Source organism: Chanodichthys erythropterus, chromosome 13 (genome assembly GCF_024489055.1).
Source record: "Chanodichthys erythropterus isolate Z2021 chromosome 13, ASM2448905v1, whole genome shotgun sequence".
Taxonomy (NCBI): Eukaryota; Metazoa; Chordata; class Actinopteri; order Cypriniformes; family Xenocyprididae; genus Chanodichthys; species Chanodichthys erythropterus.
In genome coordinates, this window is record NC_090233.1 from 34030578 (window position 1) to 34053837 (window position 23260).

General features: G+C 36.8%; 2 protein-coding genes across 5 annotated transcripts; one reads left to right on the top strand and one right to left on the bottom strand.

Annotated features, from left to right (window-relative positions):
* Nucleotides 1-814: 814 nt before the first annotated feature.
* dgcr8 (DGCR8 microprocessor complex subunit) lies at nucleotides 815-7972 on the bottom strand. 3 transcript variants are annotated; one of them, XM_067406016.1, is made up of 14 exons: nucleotides 7845-7972; nucleotides 6278-7286; nucleotides 5803-5965; nucleotides 4628-4770; nucleotides 4198-4531; nucleotides 3909-4106; nucleotides 3721-3822; nucleotides 2280-2378; nucleotides 2077-2159; nucleotides 1878-1978; nucleotides 1622-1728; nucleotides 1357-1475; nucleotides 1143-1256; nucleotides 815-954 (listed from the first exon to the last, which is right to left on the bottom strand). In XM_067406016.1, exons 2-14 carry the CDS (start codon nucleotides 6971-6973, stop codon nucleotides 871-873), a joined length of 2343 nt encoding a protein of 780 aa, XP_067262117.1. In that variant the 5' UTR covers nucleotides 6974-7286; nucleotides 7845-7972; the 3' UTR covers nucleotides 815-870. The 3 variants fall into 3 exon arrangements, with proteins under 3 accessions (XP_067262117.1, XP_067262115.1, XP_067262116.1); XM_067406014.1 differs by having other exon boundaries at nucleotides 1143-1274; XM_067406015.1 differs by having other exon boundaries at nucleotides 1348-1475.
* A 2531-nt stretch (nucleotides 7973-10503) lies between these two features.
* On the top strand, nucleotides 10504-20588 carry tia1l (cytotoxic granule-associated RNA binding protein 1, like). Of its 2 annotated transcripts, none has more exons than XM_067407125.1 (11): nucleotides 10504-10727; nucleotides 11422-11518; nucleotides 11921-12019; nucleotides 12998-13052; nucleotides 13218-13305; nucleotides 13609-13684; nucleotides 16628-16736; nucleotides 16923-17021; nucleotides 18434-18518; nucleotides 18600-18735; nucleotides 18820-20588. In XM_067407125.1, exons 1-11 carry the CDS (start codon nucleotides 10693-10695, stop codon nucleotides 18967-18969), a joined length of 1029 nt encoding a protein of 342 aa, XP_067263226.1. In that variant the 5' UTR covers nucleotides 10504-10692; the 3' UTR covers nucleotides 18970-20588. The 2 variants fall into 2 exon arrangements, with proteins under 2 accessions (XP_067263226.1, XP_067263225.1); XM_067407124.1 differs by having other exon boundaries at nucleotides 10506-10727; nucleotides 18817-20588.
* Nucleotides 20589-23260: the final 2672 nt, after the last annotated feature.

A 23260-nucleotide genomic window follows, 5' to 3' on the forward strand; every position in this document is an offset into this window, starting at 1 on the left:
CATCCTATCTCCCTGATGTCTTCCTCAACTAACTACAGTACCTCAAACACTTGTGCTTTCTCTGCAGTGCTTTCTGAACAAGTGGAGCATTGGTATGCATCACCCCTTAATTAAAACAAAAAGCTTGTTAAATTTCACACAATGAAATAGTTCCAACATTAGTGCATTTCTTAACAGCAGTTGGAAGGTAAGTGTGCATATGAAATGCTTTAGAAATACAACATTTAAATGCTTCACATGCCAATAAGAACTAGACATGGCCACTAAAGAAAATCCACACACTTTGTCATTATAAACTATTTTCCAGATAAAAGATCACGTGCACTGAATAAACAACTCTGCATGCCACAGAAGCTGACATCAAGGAACCAATCCTTGTAAAATGACAGACCTCTCTGTAAAATGCATCAGTAAAGAGTACTGAGATAGTCTGTCATGTGAAATCTGTAATTCGACAGTAAATATGAAATGAATTTGCCGTTTAAGAAGGGAAAAGCAACATTTTTATTAACATCTAAAAGCCACAAACTTAAAAGCATCTGTAATAGTTTACATAATATTTTTACGATTTCCATATAGGCATTATTGTCAACAGCCGTTATTTGTGCACTTTCAGGTGCAGAAGTGCATCTGGAGGTATTTAATGCTCATTCTACCTTCCCTGTGCCTGTATACAACTCTAACTGAACCCATTCATTCTGGGCAATAATTGGACTGGGAATAGAGCTCAAAAATATGATAAAAATGTAACTAGTATTGCCATTTTGCACTGCAAAGTAATGCATAAGTCAGTAATGGTGCGATGACCTTGTTATAGAACTATTACCATTGGTCAGTGCTATCTGCTATCAGATGCTGGATAAGGGTTTGCTAGACGTCAACAGTACAGAGAGGTTCACTGCCAGGTTGAGCAGACTCCATTATAGTCATCTTCGGCTTCTTTCTTGCCTCCTCCTGAAACAAATATAAAAAGACAAATTAGTATGCACTAGACAAGCTTTTTAGCGGTCACTTTACTGAATTTATTTTGGTCGACTGCGATACATCAACTCATCCGAACGAGATGTTTTTAATCTTTAGCCAACTTAATTTATCCAAAGTGCAAGATTTGGCTGCAAGAGGTCATATATTTGCAGCTGTACCCTTTCTCGAGCCAGTTTCATCATCTCCTCTCGTAGTTTATTGAGGATGTGGAGGTTTGGCTTGTTCTTTTTGGCATACTGCTGAAGCTCAATCACACTCTTATCCGAGTTCTCCTGAAGATGACAAGAATTCTACATTACAAGCATGAACTCATATGTAATATCTTACAGTGCAGAGTATGTTTTGACGAAAGATAGTGCTGACCTTTTTTACCATCTTGTTGCTTTCTCTGCCATACATGCGCAGCAGTGAGCCCCAGTTCTTCACGTGAGGATGAAGCATCTGGAGAATCTTCTGTGACGCCAGCTGCTTTCCAACCCTCTTATTTTTACCTGCAGTCAACAAGAGTAACAGTATTAGCTATGTGGCTTGTGAATAACCTGCAGAGTGGACCAATGCTTATTTCTTAAGTCAGCGCTGTGAAACGTTTTTACTTGAGTGCTCTAAATGAAAGTTCTTTTTAGGCATGGATACTCACACCAGCCGCGTACAGTGTGCTTCCCACATGTCATGACGTATTCACTCTTCTGGTTCTTTCCTGGAATCACCTCAAACTTGATGCTCGTGTCACCCATGCCATGGTTTCTATGGAACAGACAGTAACAGATTTACAATTGCTTTTTAATCAGACATGATGACATTTCAAGGACCCACAGGCTGTCTGGTTGTATTAACAGATGTGCTTCTAGTAATATTAAATGTGTAATCAAATGAGAAACTATATTATAACATACCTCTTAAGGCACTCATGAAGGATCTGATATGGTGAGAGTAAACCTGCTTTGTTTGTCAGCTCGTACACCCTTGAATCTTCAATACTGATATGATTAAAATACTGTGGGATGGGAGAAGGAAATAAACAGCCTTAAGTACCATGAAGTAAAGAACTCTGAACAAAGATAAAATGTCTTCATTCAGAAAGAAGAGCAGTACCTCCAGTTCATCTCCCTCTATGGGCTTCTCCTCAGACGTCTGCTTTACAAAGTCAGGAATGAGGATCTCCAGTGTTGCTCGAGCTGTCAACAGTATGAATAAATTAGTTCTCCAGTGTTTAAAAGTAATCTAGTCATAAAGCAAATGTATTCTTGCTATAGACTAAAAGTTAAAGACTCAAATGAAGAGAAGGGAGAAGGTACCAGCTTTATTCTTGGCGAGTTTTTTACTACTTGCTGTTCCTGTGCCATATGTAACACCATCTATAATGACTGATGCTCCGAAGGGTTCACTTGGGTTTTCTGTGTAAAAAAAACAAACAAAAAAACAAAAAAACTACATTAAGACCTTTATATTTGGAGAAAAAAAAAAAAAAAAAAACATTGGCATAATGTCAAGCCTAAAATTTCATCAACCAAACTGTTCGGCATGGCCTTAAAGGGTTAGTTCTTAAATTTAATTTCTGTCATTAAACGTGCCCTCGAATGAAAAATTTAATTTATCTTGGCATAGTTAAATAACAAGAGTTCAGTACATGGAAATGACATACAGTGAGTCTCAAACACCATTGTTTTCTCCTCCTTATATAAATCTCATTTGTTTAAAAGACCTCCGAAGAACAGGCGAATCTCAACATAATACAGACTGTTACAGTCGAGGTGTACGCCCCCAATATTTGCATATGCCAGCCCATGTTCCCAACATTATAAAAGGCATTAGACAAGGGCAGCCAGTTAACGTCTGGATGCACTGTTCAAGGCAAGCGCGAGCTCCGTGGCCGTGGAGCATGAGAACTAAAGGGCCAGTAGCCCTGAATCGGTTCATTTATAATGATGCCCCAAAATAGGCGGTTAAAAAAATGATCTAAAAAAAAATCTATGGGGTATTTTGAGCTGAAACTTCAGACACATTCAGGGGACACGTTAGACTTATATTACATCTTTTTAAAAAAAAATTCTAGGGCACCTTTAAGTACTCACCCTCATGTTGTCCTAAACCCGTAAAACCTTTGTTCATCTTTGGAACACAAATTAAGATATTTTTGATTAACTCCAAGTGTTTCTGAACCACACATAGGCAGCAACATCATACCTTTTGAGGTCCAGAAAGGTAGTAAAGACATTGTTAAAATAGTCAACGTGACTACAGTGGTTCAACCTTAATTTCATGAAAAATATCTTAATTTGTGTTCCAAAGATGAACAAAGGTCTTACGGGTGTGGAATGACATGAGGGTGAGTAATTAATGACAGTAATTTCATTTTTGTGTGAACTAAACCTTTAAGCAGTTTTACTACTTTTAAAACAGCATTATGACAATTTAAGTACAATGATAAAATCATAACTCATTTTCTGCCAAATGATAGTTCGTTAGCATAACTGCAAAATATACATTTACATTCAATCATTTAGCAGACGCTTTTATCCAAAGCGACTTACAAATGAGGAGAGCAATAGAAGCAATAAATCCAATAATATGGCAGCAATATGCAAGTGCTGTGACTAGTCCCAGTTAGTCTAGTGAAGTGTTATACTGCAGAAATGCAGACTTGCCATACTAATAAATTTAACTCATGCTTACTATTGGCTTTTTTTTTCTCTCTTTTTTTTTTTTAATTTTAGCTTTATGCATTTTTCTACTTACCACATTCAAAAAAGTTGTAAACTGGTCGCACTTTGAGTACTCTTTGCATATACTCGTGTAAAATGCACACTTCTGACTTCCCATTGGGGTTGATGACAAACTCTGAAACAAACATGGTCAGTCTTGTTAAAGCACCACATTATGTGCTATGTGTCAATTCATAAATGTGCAAACTCCCAGACAGGTACCTTTCTTTGTGGGAGCGTCTTGTACAGACAGTGTGATAAGTTTCTGATTGGCAGGTAGAATGGGCCTCTCAGACTCAGCCTGTTTCCTCTTCATGTCCCTGTTGAACTGTCTGCGCTCGGCCCATGTGCGAAACTTCTTCACTGTCACTTGCTCAAAATCAAAGCACTTCTCTAGGTAGCCTCTAAACTCCTCAATTTCTGGGATAGAAATCACAAGAAGATAGGGCTTACAAACCTTGTGTATACCGATTAATGATGCACAAGAGAGAATAAAACCATCTCCTCTTACCAATAGACTCATCTTTGCAGACCTCCACCTTGGCTTTGACCTGGCCCAGCGCTCCCTGTGCAGTATCACTGGCTTGGCTCTCCTTCCCCTCTAAAGATCCTCCTGGCTCTATGATGTCAAGATCTGGATCTTCTGATGTTGATCTGCCGGTCAGCTCTTCTGTGGCAGTAGAGTCAGGCTCATCAGCTCTCTCTGATGAGACGCCCTCCTCCCCAGATTTCACTGGAGACACCTCTGCTGTGGGAGTCACCTCTCCATTGTGTTCCCTTTCTTCTTGTTCCTTCATTTTCTTGTAGTGCAAGCAGGGAATGCTACTGGTTGGTGGGTCATGTTTCTGGGTGCAAGAGAATGCAAAGATCAATTCAACTTGTAAGTAGAAAAAAATGCCAAAATACTATCAAGAAAGTCTTGGATGACTTGAACCATTTACCCTAATGCTTCCAGTTCCAAGGAAGTAAGGTCTAGACCAGGTCACAACTCTGGTTTCCCGGTGGAGGTAGACTGGAATGCCAGAGTTATGGAATGTCATGATCCACCCATCGGGTAAAGGCTCAGTTGGCGGACGACCACGATCTTAAAATACATTAAAATAAATAAATAAATAAATAATAATAAAAAAATAAAAAAAAATCAATAAATTAAATAATATTAATGTCCATCAATAATAATAAACTAGTCACACAGAATCCGATGTAGGTTTCGGTTCTGAATTAGCATTACTGTCACTAACAAAAACTAAAATAAACATTTGTTAACTAAAACAACAACCAGTGTAACTGAAAAATAAAATACATTTACATGATGCCAAAAATGACTAAAATAAAAACATAACCACAAATTACTTTGTCTGATGCAGAATATACACTACCATTTAAAGAAATTAATACTCTTATTCAACAAGAATGCATTAATTGCTTAGAATTTATAAAAAACACTTTTACATTTTTTTTTTTTTTATACAAAAGATTTTCCATTTCAAATAAATGCTGATCTTTTGAACCAAAGAATCCAGAATTGAAAAATATGTATCAGTTTCCAAAAAATAAATAAATATTAAGCAGCATAACCATTTTCAACATAAGAAAATTCAGCTTTTGTTGCCACAGGAATCAATTACATCTCAATATAAATGCAAATAGAAAAGAGTTCTTTTAAATTGTAATACTTACAAATATTACTGTTCAATGTATTCAAATAAATGCTAATTTGGTGAGCATGAAAGACTTTTTAAAAATATTTAATATTTTTAAGAAGCCTTTAAAAATATGTATAATACCGACCTGAAATTTTTGAACAGTATGCATTGTAAAGGTTTTACATTTTATAGCCCATTAAAACAGCACAAGATAACACTATTGATAACTACATGGGCCTGAAAAACTGAATGCAGCCATTTAAATGATAATCAGTAAAATAAATAAATTATATATATACACACACACACATTCAGCACAAAAAATAAATAAAAAAAATAAAACAAACTACATTCTTAAAAAGAAGATCCATCACCTTTGCTTAGTTATGTAAAGTTTTAAAGACATTTTAAAGTAATGCAGTCTAACATTTTAACAAAGTAGCAACAGTGTTTTTGACTAGATGGCTCACTCTTAAGAACGGTCTTAATTTTGGTCATCATGGGCTGAACTCCAGCCTCCCCATCTGAATGGTGATCACTGTCTCCAGCGTACTTGTCTTCAGCCAGACGCCTCTTCTTGGGCATGGGCATGCCTTCCTCCAGCAGGGCATCTACATCATTGTCAAAGTCCTCCTGGAAGAGTAGGTGTGTGAGAAACTGGCAGCCACTGACATGTCATCGACTAAACGTACATTGAAAAGCAGATTTGAATCAAGCCCACTTTGTGAGCTGTAATTCAAATGTTCTTCAAATGGACCACCTTGTTACACTGCAGGATCCTTCTTGATGAATGAAAGACACGTGCTCTATTTGTGGTAGATGCACATTTTGAATGATGGGCATTTAGATGACAATAATTAACCTACATTACAATGTAATGTTTCTATTGGAACGTAAAGCAAATGAACAAAATCAAAAAGGTCACGTTGAGACCATGCATTTTACCTCATAGGAGTAATTCAGATCCTCCTCGTGCGCTTGCTCCTGCTGAACTATCATCTGAGACATGAAACCACTCGGCTCTCCATCTTCCACTTCCAGGAAGTTTTCGCTGAAATCTTCCAGGTCGTCCAGCACGGCAAACTCAACCTTGTTCTCCTGCTCTGTCTCCAGCTCTTCGCTGTTTCTAGCTAAACCTAAGGAACCGCTGCTCATGGCTGAGCTGCCCAGCACACTTCTCTGCTTAAAAGAATCATGCAATTCGCCATTCAGGCCCTCTAGGCTCTGATCTTCATTGCTAACCTGTCCCAAACCAGTGTACAACACCTTCCTATCTTTGCTCTTGCTGCTGTCAGAGAAACTGACACTGATCTTTACATCTTTGAGGAGTTTTAGATCAGGTAAGAACTTGGTAACTGGGGGAGCGTGGCGAGCGGTTCTAGGGCACTTGGCCATGGGGTCAGGATTATCTGACAGGCGGCTACTAATGGACAGTGTGCGCTTGTTGAGAAGGAGCTGTTCGTCCCTGTCCACTGCTGGGGTGTGTTGGTGTCCATCACCACCAGAGCTAACGTCCATTTCCTCTGCGTCACTGGACGTTTGCAGGGGAGGTGGTGGAGGTGCTTTACTGAAATCATTCCCCGCCAATACTGCATCTGGTGGCTCCAATGGGAGGGGAGGTAAAAACTCATTCACATCCATGTTAAATTTCTTAAAAAGAGCTATATATTCAAAATTCTGCGAGAACGCTATTGGGAAGGGATCTGTCTAATTTGGCTAAAAAAAATTGCAGCCCTAATACATGCATGAATACAATTCACAGCTCAAGACACCTATTTAATAATATTCATGTGCATGGTTGAATATGCTAAGCTGACTACATTGTTCTTTTCATTAATGTAGACAGCTTTTTACAATTCACTGTCTCAATTATTGGAAATCACAATGCATTCAGCTTAAAAGTTGACCACATCTAAACACTGTCCATCCTGGGAAGCCAGATCTTCTGCCAGTACTAAAAGAAAGAGAAAAAGAAAGATCAAGAGGAATTCAAATGGCACCATGAAAACTTGGAATGGATCTAGATTGCAAAACTTCTCAGATGCATCTTTAATATACATTTAGCTTATGATGACGCACGCCACAGAGAGCAATATTAACACTATCGATTAAATGTGCAGTTTGCATATCGCGATGGAAATTATTGTGTTGTTGCTAAATAAAATGCTCAGCAAATAAACACTGTATCTGCACAGTAACCAAACCATAAGCCTAAAGGCCTTTGCTAATTGGTCGGCTAGGAATAACTAAAAGCAATATGGTTACATTTTACCAAACATATATGTACATATATTTTAAAAAATCGCATCATTGGGTGACAGAACATTTATCTGCGCGCTTTTTGTTTGGATCTACAGAAACCGATGTATGCTTCGATTAGTTGGTCCGTGTTAGCCAGCAAGGAGCCGTGTGCGGCAACCAAACCTTTTCAGCTGAACCGAGCGTCAATCTGCCAAATGTCGACAGGAGTAAATATCAGCGAGGTTTCTACACACTGTTCTCTTATACTCACCTAACTACACAGATGCTCTACTGAAAACCGCATACACTCAAAGGCTTTCTCCGTTTATTGGTTTCAGATGGCCGTCTCCTCTCTCCGCCATCTTCACTGCAGAGCGGCATCAGGGGATCTGAACACGCCTCTCAACCGGTGCCAACGTGCATGTGATTGGACCGACGTGATCAGTTTTTTCCCCCTGAAACGTGCTTCAGATGCTCCTAAATTGCAGTTTAAGAGGATTTGAAGCAATATATTTGTTTCTTTGCTTGGTGAAATAAAATACTACACCGCAACATGAGCATTGGCACATAAATGACACATTTACAAAGTTAGACATGTAACAGTGAGAGCAACTTCAGGCAGTTTGTTTTAGTGTTTGATCAGTGGTGTACAGTTATATTATTAAAAGACGCATATTTAGTGGATATGGCTATAAAGTTTCCGTGCTAAATGCAGAAGGCATTATAGGATTAGTTCACTTTCAAATTAAAATTTCCTGATAATTTACTCACCCCCATGTCATCCAAGATGTTCATGTCTTTCTTTCTTTCTTTCTTTCTTTCTTTCTTTCTTTCTTTCTTTCTTTCTTTCTTTCTTCAGTCGAAAAGAAATTAAGGTTTTTGATTAAAACATTCCAGGATTTTTCTCCATATAGTGGACTTCAATGGCCTCCAAACAGTTGAAGGTCAAAATTAGTTTCACTGCAGCTTCAAAATGTTCTACACGATCCCTGACAAGGAATAAGGGTCTTATCTAGAGAAACCATCACTCATTTTCTTAAAAAAATAAATAATGCATGAATAAATAAATAAAGCAATAAATGATCATCTTGAACTAGCTCTCTTCTTCTCTATTAGAATTCCAGCAGTGTAGACACTGTTAAGTGTATTACTGCCCTCCACAGGTCAAAGTTTGAACTAATTGTTATATACTTGCACTAGCATATTGTATATGACAATTTAATTCAAATAGTGTTGTCAAAGTACCGACTTCGGTACCTATCGGTACTGAAATTTTAAAAACGTGACGCTTTGAGCGCTGTTGAGCGGATTCATAAACATCTCTGATTGGCCATTGTGTTGACGCGCTCATCGGATATGCCTGTGATTGGCTACAATGATCAGCGCGAGGGAGCATTTGAAAGCACACGGAAGTGTTTGAATTTGAAAGCGTTTTGAAAGTGGGAGCGCGAGCGATTGAAAGCAGGCGTCTAACAGTGGACCGACCCGCGATAGACGCCTGCTTTCAAACGCTCCCGTGTGTATCTGTGTAAGCGCTTAGTGAAGAGATTAATTGATGACTATTTACAACGTTTTTACAGCATTGATCATTGAAGCCTTTCACAGACATATCCGATGAGCCGTGAAAACAACGGCCAATCAGAGATGTTTAAGAATCCGCACAAAAGCGCTCAAAGCGTCACGTTTTTAAAATTTCAGTACCGGCTAGGTACCGAAGTCGGTACTTTTGACAACACTAAATTCAATCTTTGAAGTGAGGAGGAGGGCAGTAATACACTTAGCAGTGTCTACACTGCTGGAATTCAAATAGAGAAGAAGAAGAAGAAGAGAGCTAGTTCAAGATGATCATTTATTGTTAAAACTTATATAATTTTTTATTTATTTATTTTTTGAGCGATGGTTTCTCTAGATAAGACCCTTATTTCTCACTTGGGATCGCTGTAAACTGTAATTTTGTCCTTCAACCGAGAAAAATCCTGGAATGTTTTCATCAAAAATCTTAATTTCTTTTTTCTTTTCGACTGAAGAAAGAAAGAAAGCCATGAAGATCTTGGATGACATGGGGGTGAGTAAATTATCAGGAAATTTTAATTTGAAAGTGAACTAATCCTTTAAACTCGGCTAGATATGTGTAATTCGTGAATAAAACATGCTTTTGAGTCAAATATTTTCAATGAATCGGTTGACTTGGAGACAGTCGCTGTTTATCAGTCCTCGAATGTCTACCTCTATCTTATAGTTTTTAAAACCATTTTTGCTCTGATGTGGAAATACAGAGATATATAAGGGTCACCAAATCCAACAAGGCAACACAACAAGTTATCAAAATCTGTTACCGACCTCCTCTGTTTCACACAGAATGTTTTTAATGTTGTTACCCAATTATTCTTGTGATGTCTAGCTTCCACTGTTTTATGAATTTCTTTCTTCTACTGAACACAAAAAGAAGAAGAATTTACCAAACAGTTGATGGGCCTCATTGAATGTTTTTTTTTTTTTTTCTCTCTCCATACTATGGAAATCAGTGAGGCCCATCAAATGTTTGGTTACCCATATTGTTCAAAATATCTTCTTTTGTGTTCAGCAGAAGAAAGAAATTTATACGGGTTTGGAATAACTTGACAGTGACTAAATGACAGAATTTTTGGGTGAACCATCCCTTTAAAAGTATAAAAATTTATCAGATTTACTAAATGACTTCAATTTTTTTTAAGCAGAATTAACCCTGGAACAAATTAAATTGAGACAGATGAAATCGCAATAAATATCTTTATAAATCAGTGTACATATCATGTACTTTACTGGAACGTTTGGCCACGTCGGAATGTCATACTATAAACGAATCAGTGAAACGAAAGAACCGATTCGCGGAAATGAGTCACGGAGTCGGCGGGTGATCTGATAGGGGGCAGTAATCGGCCTCTTTCTCCAAGAACAGCAGAAGCTGAAGAGGAACGCTTGCAACGTCATGGTGATGACGTTTCATGAGTAACGTCAGAGGAAGTTATTCCAGTAAATTCGCGTTAACTAACAAGTTAAAACCTTAGGGGCTTTATCCATTCCAACGTTAAAAACAGAGCAGTTTTTAATCAAAGCGTCAACCGTTTCCCACCAGCACGATGATGATGATGGACGAGGATCAGCCCAGGACATTGTAAGTGCTGCTGTAGTTTACTCGGCCGCTTTGCGAAACCAAACTCGTGTTTAAACACGTTCATTAAAGCGGCGCACAGGTCGCAAGCACAGCACGCCAACATTCACATAATATGCTCAAAAGCACGAGTCCGTTAATTACTCTGTTATATATTAAGTGTAATATGAACGTCCATGCTTTCAGTGTCTGCATCACAAGCCGGCTAGACAAACACAAAACTGGGGCAGCGGAACCGAGCCTGATAGAGGTGTCGGTTATGAATATACTGTTTGCTGTAGCCCTGTTTCAATTTATCCACTTATATCTACATGGATGAACTAATCTGTCCGCATTGTGAGTAATTACAGTGCAGAAGAGGCTTTTGCTAACACACAAGTTCCGTTGGTAGCGCTAGGCTTCCGTTACCCAAAGAGCTAACTACTAAAAAAGCGCTTAAATGTTATTATATGCCCCACAGGGCCTTTATCAGACTTTTCTTTGGTGTGTAAACTTGCATTAGAAAGACGGCATATGTACTTTGTGTGGTTTCTCTCATATATAGCTGCTGTTGGATCACATTAGCTGTTCGCTCTCGTGCGCTGAAAACGTGGCAGAAATGAAACCCCGCGGAATGTGCTGCTGGCGTGAGAGATGGAGGAAAAACGCAACGTTTTGACCGTGATTCTCAGTTTGCTGTGCTCTCCTGTGTTTTTAGGTATGTCGGGAACCTCTCCAGGGACGTGACGGAGGCCCTCATCCTGCAAGTGTTCTCCCAGATCGGACCCTGCAAAAGCTGTAAAATGATAATTGATGTGAGTTGAAAGAGCATCTGAAATCCACGGCTACCACTGTCATGGAAAATGGGGAAATATTTGTTTTAAATGGCGCTTTTCAGCTCTGGAAAAGTAATACAAGTTGGTATAATCTTAAGCAATTCTGTAGTAATGCACTTTTTTTAACTATTTTCAGGTCTAGCTGTTGCTTTTTTGCTCTTAGATTGTTCATTTTGAATTGATAAATCGGTTCACAAAATGGTCTATACATGATTTAACAGTGGATCGATCTGCATCAAAATGATATTTAAAGATCCCTTTCAATTAATTTGTGGTTCGTGAATAAGTCATGGAAATTCACTGATCAAAGGAGTGGGAACCTTGGAAACCTGTAACTTAACTAAGATCAGTGTTTGACTTGGTTCATTTGGTCTTTTTTAGACGGCCGGAAATGATCCATACTGCTTTGTGGAGTTCTATGAGAACAGACACGCTGCAGCAGCTCTGGCTGCCATGAACGGCAGGAAGATCTTAGGAAAGGTAAGATATCTCAAATACATCCACAAAAGTAAACTTGATATGGTTTGAAATGAAGCTTCACCCCTCAAATGTGGTGTCAGAGCTACGGCAATGCTATTCACTTTTAACTTGTGCATCAAATCTGTTTTTTTAAATGTCTTCATTTCACCAACTATCTACAATATGCAAATCACAATGATCAAGGATTTATTGACATTTTAAAGACTTTTGGTCAGTTTGGACCAGGCCAAATAACAAAGAGTTGAAGAAATGTTGGAAGCTGCATATCCGAAAGTGCATAGAAGTCAAGGCAAATTCTAGTCATGTGTTCATTGTACATGCTCAAAAAGTTGGGCTTATGGCTTTGTTAACATGGTAATATATATTTTACTATAGCTGAGAATATTATGGCTGTATTGGTAGTTTTAAGCAAAAATATTTTCCCACAAAGTCCTTGCAACAAACCAAAACCCTTCATTTGTCCAATGGAGAGGCTCATTACTCTGTCATGTTCTAAACTTTACAAAGCATGTGAGATCTTTTTGTTTTTGAGTCATCTTTTGGGTACAGGTTGATCATTTTAATTTTTGTTCCCCACTTCATGTCTGTTAATACCTTTTATCTTCATCTACACCTGTACCAGGCCTTCAAATTTAGCAAAGCCTTGGCAAAATATATTCAGTGCAAATATTTTATCCTCAACAGGTATTGAAGGACCTTTTGAAGATTAATACAAGTTGATAATATCACTCTGTTGTAAGTCTCTTGCTATTTAGACTCTTTCTATGTAGAAAATAATTCCAGAGGCTGTTTTTTTTTTTTTTTTTAATAGTCCCTTTTTCTTTGAGCTTGAGTGATCATCAGGGTTTTTATTTTTTGTCAGATAATTTCTTCAGCAATTTGGAGGCTCACCATACTGTGCGGCTAAGTAAGATGAAGGTGATGTTATGCTGAAGTTTGTCTTACTCTTCCCGGTCTCTACTCTGCTTTCTCTCGTAGGATATGAAGGTTAACTGGGCCTCAATGCCAAGCAGTCAGAAGAAAGACACAAGCAGTAAGTGTCCTCTTTAGGAGACTGTTTAATTTGACTTTTGAATATTGCTAATGGATACATGTGCATGTCATTGAGTTGTATTGGCAAAGAGAATGTGTGGTCAAACTGTAAAGCATGAATTCTTTATCTTTGACTGACTTGTTTCCCCTCAAACCATTATTGTAGATCATTTCCACGTCTTTGTCGGTGACCTGAGCCCAGAAATCTCAACAGATGATGTCAGAGCAGCCTTTGCTCCGTTTGGAAAGATATCGTAAGGGGAATAATAATGATGTGTAATTTGATTTAAGTGTTATTTAAAACAGTGGTTCCCAACCATGTTCCTGGAGGCCCTTCAACACTAGATATTTTGTATCTCTCCTTTGTCTGACACCCATTTCAGGTCTTTGAATCTCTACTAATGAGCTGATGATCTGAATCAGGTGTGTTTGATAAAGTAGACATGGAAAACATGCAGTGTTGAGGGACCTCTAGGAATGTGCTTGGGAACCACTGATTTAAAACTCATTGGAGCTGGATTGTCTTAACATTCGGATTCTTCATGTGTTTGGTGCAGTGACGCCCGTGTGGTGAAAGACCTGGCCACAGGCAAATCTAAAGGATATGGTTTCATCTCCTTCATTAATAAATGGGTAAGAGTTTAAGGTATTTGTTAACCTCGGGCTTGATGTCACTTTGTTCACTTTTCTTTACACTTACTATATAGACTACTGTCTAAAAATGTTAATAATGTTAACAAATTATACATCATCTGGAAGGTTTAGGTGTTTGGTGTCAATATACAGTCTCTGTATTACTATATAGATGCTCCAGCAACAGTAATAAGGGGCTTTCACACCGAATTGTTCTAGGAACTAGCCACTAGAATAGTTCCCCTGGAACTAATTTCTCCCCCGGGCCATGTTCCTGGTTGCATTTGCACCGGAAATAAGAACTGTGAAGCGGCCAACAATGGCATCTTTAAGTGCGGCATTTACAAATGCTACAAACCGGTGGATGAAGAATGCCATGATCAGAGCTGTTTTTTGTGTGTTTTTTGATAACTGAGATGGAATGTAAACGCATAATTTACATGACTGAAGGAGCAAAAAGTGGGGCTAAGAGAAGAAATCTTTTATGACGACTTTCAGTATTACATATCATTGAGGCTGAGAAAATCACTGTTTTCCATGTTCATGAAGTAAATACTTTTTACATGGCTTTTTAAAAATACCGGGTGCCGGTTTTTGACATGCGTTTGACCAATCAACGTACACTCACATCACTGATAGCTCCTATAGTGCTGGATTAGACCCTCCTCTGAGGTAGGAGCTAATTTAGTTCCCCCAAAAGGAGTTCCTAGAACTTAAATTGTTCCTAGTTCCTGTGGCGCGAACGCGGGAAAATCCAGGTACTTCAGACAATAGTTCTTGGAACAATGAAAAAGTTCCTCTGGTGCAAAATCCCCTATATAGTAATTTGCGTTGGGAGTACAAATGATATTCAAAATCAAAACGGGACTTCATACCTGTAATGAAATAGCGAACTCGAGATGAATCATGTCTGTCGCACTTGGGTAAAATGTCCATGATAAGCCTCCTTTGGAAAACATCCCACAGTACTTTGTCCACAAAAGCATGAAATATGTGAAATAGTGATATATTATACATTGTTTACGTCAGATTTCCCTTGAACAATATGCCCTTCATCGTTCAAGAAATTATGCAGTCTGAGGACCCTTTATGTAAAACTGTATATGATCCATCAAGATTTTACCACAATGCGAAGATGATTCTAACAATGCACTTGATGTTTATCTTCCGCATGTGTAAATAGAGGTGTTTTATGATTATGGACGGATGGCTGTCTTGACCATTCAGCTGCGAGCTCACAATTGACATGCACCTGTCACTTTGTTTTTCTTCCGCATCCAGACTGCCTTATTGTAATCCTCATTGCTGTTATTGTGGATCCTCATCACTCAAAAACATGTTTTTTGTTGTTTTTTCCCCTAATGAGGACGTGTTAGAGAAGTGAGCAAAGTGAGCGAAATCGTATCGATGGTCAGTTATGTGTGAGCGGATACAAACACCAGTGGAATGTCTATGTATTAAAACAAAGGTCCAAAAGTTTTTAGCAGACTGAATGATGGAATGTCATTAAGGCAGCAGACCACAATGACATGCCATTTGTGTATGTATGGAGACAAAAGATTGTTTTTGGAGGCAGATCGCTGTCTGAATCAGCCATTAATTAGCTTCTTTTTATGTAGCAATTTAATGTATGAAGTAGGGATGCTAATGATTAAAATCTTATCAACAATTATTCAATCTTTGAATAATTTATAGAAAAAATTGATGGTCAATTAAGCAAGGTCATTGTTTTGAGGTGCATGTGGCTCATGTGCAAAAATGAAGTGAGCGTGCCGTGGTTACGTATTCTAAATGTATTAATGTCTTCAAGCCGTGGAATGGATTAGATGGGCTAGCCAAAACAGAATTAACCAAGGGTCCAAAAAAAACCCCAAACAAGTTATTTTACTGATCATAAGAACTACTTGCTTGTGTAAACGCCACCATAAAAGTACATAGAATAAACAAGTAGTAATAAGAGCCTGGTTAATGAGTTAATTGTCAGCAAATTTAAAAGCACTTGTTAAGTGATGGTCATATTCCCTATATACACTGTAAGGCCAAGCTTCTAAGCTTTAAAACTACACCTATTTTGTGTTTAAGAGTTAAAGTAACATAATAACTTGGTAGCACCCCCGCTTCAGATTTAAGAGGTTATGGTTGACTATTAATTGATCATTGTTTTAAACATTCCTATCCTAGTATATAAAGAGACAAAAGAGGAGGCTGATTGCTCTGTGAATGACTGGCAAACAACTTAGTTTCCATGTATATGGGATACACGGAAACTATTGTAAATAGGTTTTGTGTGAATTGATAACACCTAAACTTGTGTGCATTGTTTGACATTCAAATGAAATTTCCTAAAAGACAGGTTTAGTACATATTGTGTATGTAAAAGTAACTGGAATATCTTTCTCTAGCCCTGAAATCATTTTGGTACCAAAGACACTTTGGAGCTCCAAGTGGCTGTTTTTAGAAAATGCACTAGTCAGAGTAAAAACCTTGCAGGAACCCCTTTTTTGTTATATCACCCTCAAACTTGAAACATAACTTCTTTAGACTTGTGGCTTTGATACCAGTGTTACTAGGTGTCACAGCCATGTTTATTATTATTATTATTATTATTATTTATATTTTTTAATGCTAAAAATGTTATGCAAAAAGCTTCAGCTTCTCAAACTTTATTTTTTAACATTAATTTTGAAATTTTATAAATAAAGCTCAAATTGTCTTCTTTCAGAATATACCACAACTATGCATATTCCAAAGGGTTCAGAAAAGACAACCATTTGAGTTCAAGTATGTCATTTTTGTGGTGGGGGGAGGGGGGTGCAGTTCAAGAGGTTCAGTGCCAAAGATATTCTCAGTTCCAACAGGTTTATATAAGTGTAAATTTTTGTGTCTTTATGGCTTTTATTGTTTTTCATCAGTTTGATTGATTGGTTTTGTTGCAACTTATAGGATGCAGAAAGTGCCATTCAGCAAATGAATGGCCAATGGCTGGGAGGAAGACAGATCAGAACAAACTGGGCCACAAGGAAGCCATCAGCTCCCAAATCAAACAATGAAGGTAAATCAGTTAAACTATTTGACTTTCTTTCTTTTTTTTTTTTTTTAAATTCTGTAATTTCTTGCCTTTTAATGTTTTATTATGTGAACCACCAATTATGGATTTAGGTTGTTTTATTTATTTATAATTATGCATCATAATGTCTGTTATACTACTCTAAAATGTTCTCTTTTTTTTTTTTTTAAGCGTCCAGCAGCAAACACTTGTCCTATGAGGAGGTTCTGAACCAGTCAAGTCCTAGTAACTGCACTGTGTATTGTGGTGGCATTGCTTCTGGCCTTTCAGGTTTGTACAGATGTATAAATGTTGTAAATTTGCATATATTGTGAAAGTGTTTTTTTTGTTTGTTTGTTTGTTTGTTTGTTTGTTTGTTTGTTTGTTTGTTTGTTTTTTGTGATCTTTTAAAACTGTCAAATTTTTAAAGTTTTGCACACTGTTTCAGTGAAAGAATAAATGTCATTTAATTAAATTAAAAGTTCTACATGCAGAGCTAGATTTTTTTATATATATGTGTGTATATATATATATTAAAATATTAGGGCTGTCAATCGATTAAAAATTTTAATCTAATTACATACGCTGTGATTAATTAACCTAAATTAATCTCATACATAATTTTTGCTGTGAAAGTATGAAATATTTCAATTCAGATGAATCAAGGCAGGGTTTTTCCTGGGTCAAAAATGCTCTTTGGTGGTGACGGACATGGTCATCCACACAAACAGTAAAAAGTTCCCTACCCACATGATCTGCGAGCCTAATACTGAAAAAGTACCAGTCACTCTCACTGTAATTCTTTCTTGCCCTCTTTGCAAAAAAATAAAAATAAAAAAATAAAAGTAATTTTATAGCTTTGTAAGAGAAGATGCTTTTTTGCTAAACCTGAAAAGTATTAAAAAGTAGCATTTAGAAGTTATATTAGCTAATAATATAATTTTCTACCATATACAATTGAATGCACCTAGCTAACAACAACTTGCTTTGTTCTGGTTTCACATCACTCCAGTCTAAACTAACTGATTTTATAGGTAGGCCTAATTTACTACACATTGTCATTTAAATAACCTCTAAATATTGTGGATTATTAAGGCTAATTTTACTAACCACTCTTGTTAAATGGGGTAAGCACACTTGTTCTCATTTCAGAGTTGTTCAAGTAAGGATGTGTGGACACATCAGTTGTTGTCATGATTCATTAAAATGAATCTGTTCAAATGAGTCATTGGGTCGCGAATTGGACATTAGTGGACGTTGACGCGTTGCGTGCGAATCGCAACTGTTATTAGGACATCGCAAAAGATTTGTCAACACGGAAAACACTTCACCACTGGATAGGATTTTCTTTTTGTTTACTGAAAGTGTGGTTTATGTCAGCTGCACGTGCAGGGCGCCTGTCAGAGAAGATGAGGTGACGTTCTTTTGAGCACTATTCACACCATTCACACCCAGCGGTTATTCAGGAAAAACATTCTCCGAATGCGCCTCGTGAAACGGATTCGGTCTTTTTTTTTTAACGCGTTATTTTTTCTCAGATTAATTAATCGAAATCAGTTATTTTGACAGCCCTATATATATATATATATATATATATATATATAAATATATATATAAATATAATTTTAGACGAGTCTTTCAAAATGCATAATGCAGATCTTGTATGCAGTCAGTTTTTCAATGCGTTTTCTCATCCACTTTAGATCAGCTGATGAGACAGACTTTCTCTCCGTTCGGGCAGATAATGGAGATCAGGGTTTTCCCAGAGAAAGGCTACTCATTTGTGAGGTATGCGTCACACTACTACTCTAAGACTTGCAATCATTCACCTATGCATATACATGAAAGTTTAGCATATTGCTTTTTCAGGTTCGATTCTCATGAGGGTGCTGCCCATGCCATAGTGTCTGTAAATGGGACCTGCATTGAGGGCCACACTGTGAAGTGCTACTGGGGAAAAGAAACGGCTGATATGAGATCCATGCAACAGATGCAAATGCCCCAGGTACTCTCAGAAACATGTTTTTCCTCTGCCCTATTGCACACTCCTATAAACTGAAGTCTTATTGTTTCTTCTTGTTCATAGCAGAACAAACCCACCTATGCGGCCCAACCTTATGGACAGTGGGGTCAGTCATACGGCAACGGTCAGCAGATGGGTCAGTATATGCCCAACGGCTGGCAGATGCCCACTTACGGCGTCTACGGGCAGGCCTGGAATCAGCAGGGATATAAATAAGTACAAATGTGGCTGACTAATCCCTCAGTCCAATCATTAAACCCCACTTCAGTGTGGCATCTGCCCAATGGGACTCACCATTACACCGGTTCAGGGGTTGTTGAAAGGGCTGCATTCAGCCCACTGTACATTATACTCAGACCATTAACTTGGAAGGAATCCTGTCTTTTGTCTCTTTTGTTTTTAGGCCCCAGGATTTTTTTGTTTTTGTCAGATTTTCCTTTTAAAGTACTGCATTTCGGGGGCTTTAATTGTCTAGTTTTGCAACAGATGGAATGTCTTTTCAATGTGTTGAATCTGCAGGCTCAATTTAGCTCACAACTCAAACGGTGTAGAAAGTTTGAGGTCTAATATACTGCATTCTTTGTATGGAGTTCTTGTCTCTAAACCTGATTTGTTCACAATATCTTTTTTTTTTTTTTTTTTTTCTGTCAGTACGGCTATGCTTTATTATATTTTTTCAAGAAAGGTTTCTAGAATTGAGACGTGTGATCCTGATAATCAAATATAAAATATTTTATCTCGTGACGCCTAATGATAAAGGGTATTCTGCATATATAGAGGAGATTATTCCGTGGCCTTGAATACTTGAGGTTTCAGGAACTTCTTGATAAAGTTTTGGACACAATTACTAAAGCTTTTAACAAGTTGTATTAACACAGAGGTGCAGAAAACATGCTTCCTTTTTTCAGTTTAAACGTTTGACTATTCATTTTGTAACATGGAATTGTTAGCTCAATTTTTAAAACCTTTTGTTTCATGTTTTTACAAAATCATGTTTGCTCGGATCAGTTGAGAGTGTGACGGCACAGCAGCTTATCAGTGGGAACGGCAGTGCTGTAGCATCTTTGTAAAGATTTTTGTAATTCTGTGTAAAATGAGGTTGTGAATTATTTCTTTAAATCTTGTAAATTCAGGGTCTGTTGAACATCTGTAATGTAATAATGTTGCATGGACATTCTGAACTCTGTTCTTGTTACAATCTCTTGTGAAATCCATAAAAAAGGTGTTCATTAGAGTTGCTGAGATGCGATTTTTCAATGCTCCCTCCCCATACTTCGCCCTCAAGAGTCACTGTTGAATTTACAAGCCAAAGACATTGACCACGACGAAGCGAGATCTTGCATGCTTCCACCTTGCTGTATTGAAACGGTGATTGTAATGTCAGTGTTTGTTAGAGGTGTAATATGGAAAGGTGAAGAAATGCGAGATGCTCCTGGGTTTCAGCCACATGCTCGAGTTGCTCAGAAAGCCTAATTATTTACCGGACACTGATATTTTTCCTCTTACCATAATTCACTTTTTCTTTTTCTTTTTTTCTTACTAGGCCCCAAAACTGAGTCATGCTAAAAATAGATTGAAACAAATTGAAAATGAGCAACTGTCTTTTTTTTTTTCCTTTAATTTTTCTTGTCATGTAAATTTAGCAACATAGTTATTTAATGTCACTTTTTTTCTCTCTAACTGGGATTTTTTCTTTTAATTTTGTAAAAAGCTAGAGAGGTTTACTATTATTTTTAAAACACCCCGATTATATGCTTCCATCTAATGTTGTTCCATTTACTCTTTCACGTGTAAAAACACTTAATAATAACCATTTAAAACTACTTTCAGTTGTCTTGAGTGTTCAATGAAAGAAATCTTTACCAGTATTTTACAATTATGTGATGATTCATGATGCTTTGTGGTGAAAGATGGGAGAGTGAGGTAAGATGTGCCGCTTTCTGCTATGGTCCTTTTACTCAGAGAGAATGCATCATACAGAATACAATAACTGCAAATTAGAAAAGAGTATTCTGGTCATAATATTTTGAAAACCAATTCTTGACAGTTAAATAAACACAATCTTTTATTAAACTGAAAAATATATTCAACTTAATATATGAAAGCGATGTAGAATGTAGGGAAAAATCGGTAACACTTTACAATAACAGTACATGAATAACCATGAACTAATACCTGAGTTAATAGTTACTTCAACATGAACTCAAGATTAGTTAAGATATGAACTAATGAAGAGTGATCCTTAACTACGACAGGAGTCATAGGGATTCATGCATGAAAACAGCAGCCTTAACTATGCGTTAATACCTGTTTGTTAATTAATGCATTAATTAACATTTAGGGTAAACTAAATCAAACAGTCTCTATAAGAAGGAATAATACATATTTGGACTTTGAAATAAATTTAAACAATTTATTCTTGTCAGAATTTAAACTACTGACATCAGCAGCTTCATTATAAACATTCCTGAAAGGCACAGGATTAGTTTGCCATTATTTTCACTTATCCTCCTTATCAAACATATAAAATACTAAATACACTATTTATCTTAAAAGGTCTTAATCTGTTTTGTGATATTCTTTCCTATCAAACTAAACTACTGTGACTTACATCAGTTCCTGAGGAATCGGTTCCCAAAAAAATAACCAAACAGGAAACATGAACTAAGGTCAGGGAGCGTTTGCTGGGATCAGATTCAGAAGTTCTCTCTCCATCCAGACGCAGGCCATGATCATACTGTACCTCTGTTCTCTGACTTTTTGAAAAGTCACACAACATCACTTAACTGGGCTGAATACTCATATAGTTGTGTTAGTACAAGTGTATTTGATAGTAAGTTAATGATAATCATGAGCTGAATTTGGTAAGTTGTTAACAGTGAATTAATTATGATTGTGCCCCCTCAAGTAAAGTCATGACATTAGTATACATTAACAAACCATTAGTTGATGTTAGTATATGGTTAGTTAATAATGAGTTAATTATGATTGTGCCCCCTCAAGTAAAGTCATGACATAAGTATACATTAACAAACCATTAGTTGATGTTAGTATATGGTTAGTTAATAATGAGTTAATTATGATTGTGCCCCCTCAAGTAAAGTCATAAGTATACATTAACAAACCATTAGTTGATGTTAGTATATGGTTAGTTAATAATGAGTTAATTATGATTGTGCCCCCTCAAGTAAAGTCATGACATTAGTATACATTAACAAACCATTAGTTGATGTTAGTATATGGTTAGTTAATAATGAGTTAATTATGATTGTGCCCCCTCAAGTAAAGTCATGACATAAGTATACATTAACAAACCATTAGTTGATGTTAGTATATGGTTAGTTAATAATGAGTTAATTATGATTGTGCCCCCTCAAGTAAAGTCATGACATAAGTATACATTAACAAACCATTAGTTGATGTTAGTATATGGTTAGTTAATAATGAGTTAATTATGATTGTGCCCCCTCAAGTAAAGTCATGACATGATGCACATATCACACATCATTAACTAATATATGAATAAACACTATAGAGTGCCATCCTTATTCCTTTACACCCCGGTACAAAAAAACTAAAAAAAAAAGGTATTTGTATTTTATTTTTATTTATATAATTAAACATATATGGACTTGAAAGCAAGCCATAAACATACCTGTAAAGACACACATAAGGCACATTTACATGTAAAATAGCGCGTCCACAAGCTAATGCTAATCAAAGCATATACATTTAAACGACAAAAATACAAATACAGTTAATAACTGCACATAACCTCCTGAAAACCCCAATAAAACATACATGTAAATATGTCTTTAATTATTAATTCGGCTTACCAAAGCAGTCAACATTTATTAGTTTAAAATGCCAGCAACACAACAAACGCGACAAGAGAAGAGAACACCTAGCGTGCGCCACTAATGAGTGTCCCGCCAGAAACAAACCCTACATACTTTAGTTCCGGGAATAAACTATGACTATGACTATTTAGCTATGACTAAATATAAATGAACTGTAAAAATCAGAAAACAGTTTGGATCAAATTAAATTTATTAGTGGTATTTAGTCTATTTTCCACATTTGATTAGACAGATCTATGTAATTAATGGCTAAATAATCATGTGCCATTGCAATTATTTGTCACAAAGCTGCAGATGGCAGATTATGATATTACAGTGTAAATTATGACAGTATTAAATCGCGTTTAATTCAAATTCAGAGTACTTCTTGTTTACTCTTATGGAGGCTGATTTATTTAGTTTACCCCTAAATGTTAATTAATGCATTAATTAACAAACATGTATTAACGCATAGTTAAGGCTGCTGTTTTCATGCATGAATCCCTATGACTCCTGTCGTAGTTAAGGATCACTCTTCATTAGTTCATATCTTAACTAATCATGAGTTCATGTTGAAGTAAGTATTAATTTAGGTATTAGTTCATGGTTATTCATGTACTGTTATTGTAAAGTGTTACCGAAAAATCTTTGATAATTTTCTTTGCAAG

Excerpts from the sequence above, each read along its gene's own strand:
- dgcr8 (XM_067406014.1), bottom strand. The coding sequence starts at position 6,973 with ATGGATGTGAATGAGTTTTTACCTCCCCTCCCATTGGAGCCACCAGAT. Across the intron at positions 3,823-3,908 it reads AGACGCTCCCACAAAGAAAG|AGTTTGTCATCAACCCCAAT; the intron begins GTACCTGTCTGG and ends TGTTTGTTTCAG. Across the intron at positions 2,160-2,279 it reads ACTCGCCAAGAATAAAGCTG|CTCGAGCAACACTGGAGATC; the intron begins GTACCTTCTCCC and ends TACTGTTGACAG.
- tia1l (XM_067407124.1), top strand. The coding sequence starts at position 10,693 with ATGATGATGATGGACGAGGATCAGCCCAGGACATT. Across the intron at positions 12,020-12,997 it reads GCAGGAAGATCTTAGGAAAG|GATATGAAGGTTAACTGGGC; the intron begins GTAAGATATCTC and ends TTTCTCTCGTAG. Across the intron at positions 13,306-13,608 it reads GCTCCGTTTGGAAAGATATC|TGACGCCCGTGTGGTGAAAG; the intron begins GTAAGGGGAATA and ends TGTTTGGTGCAG.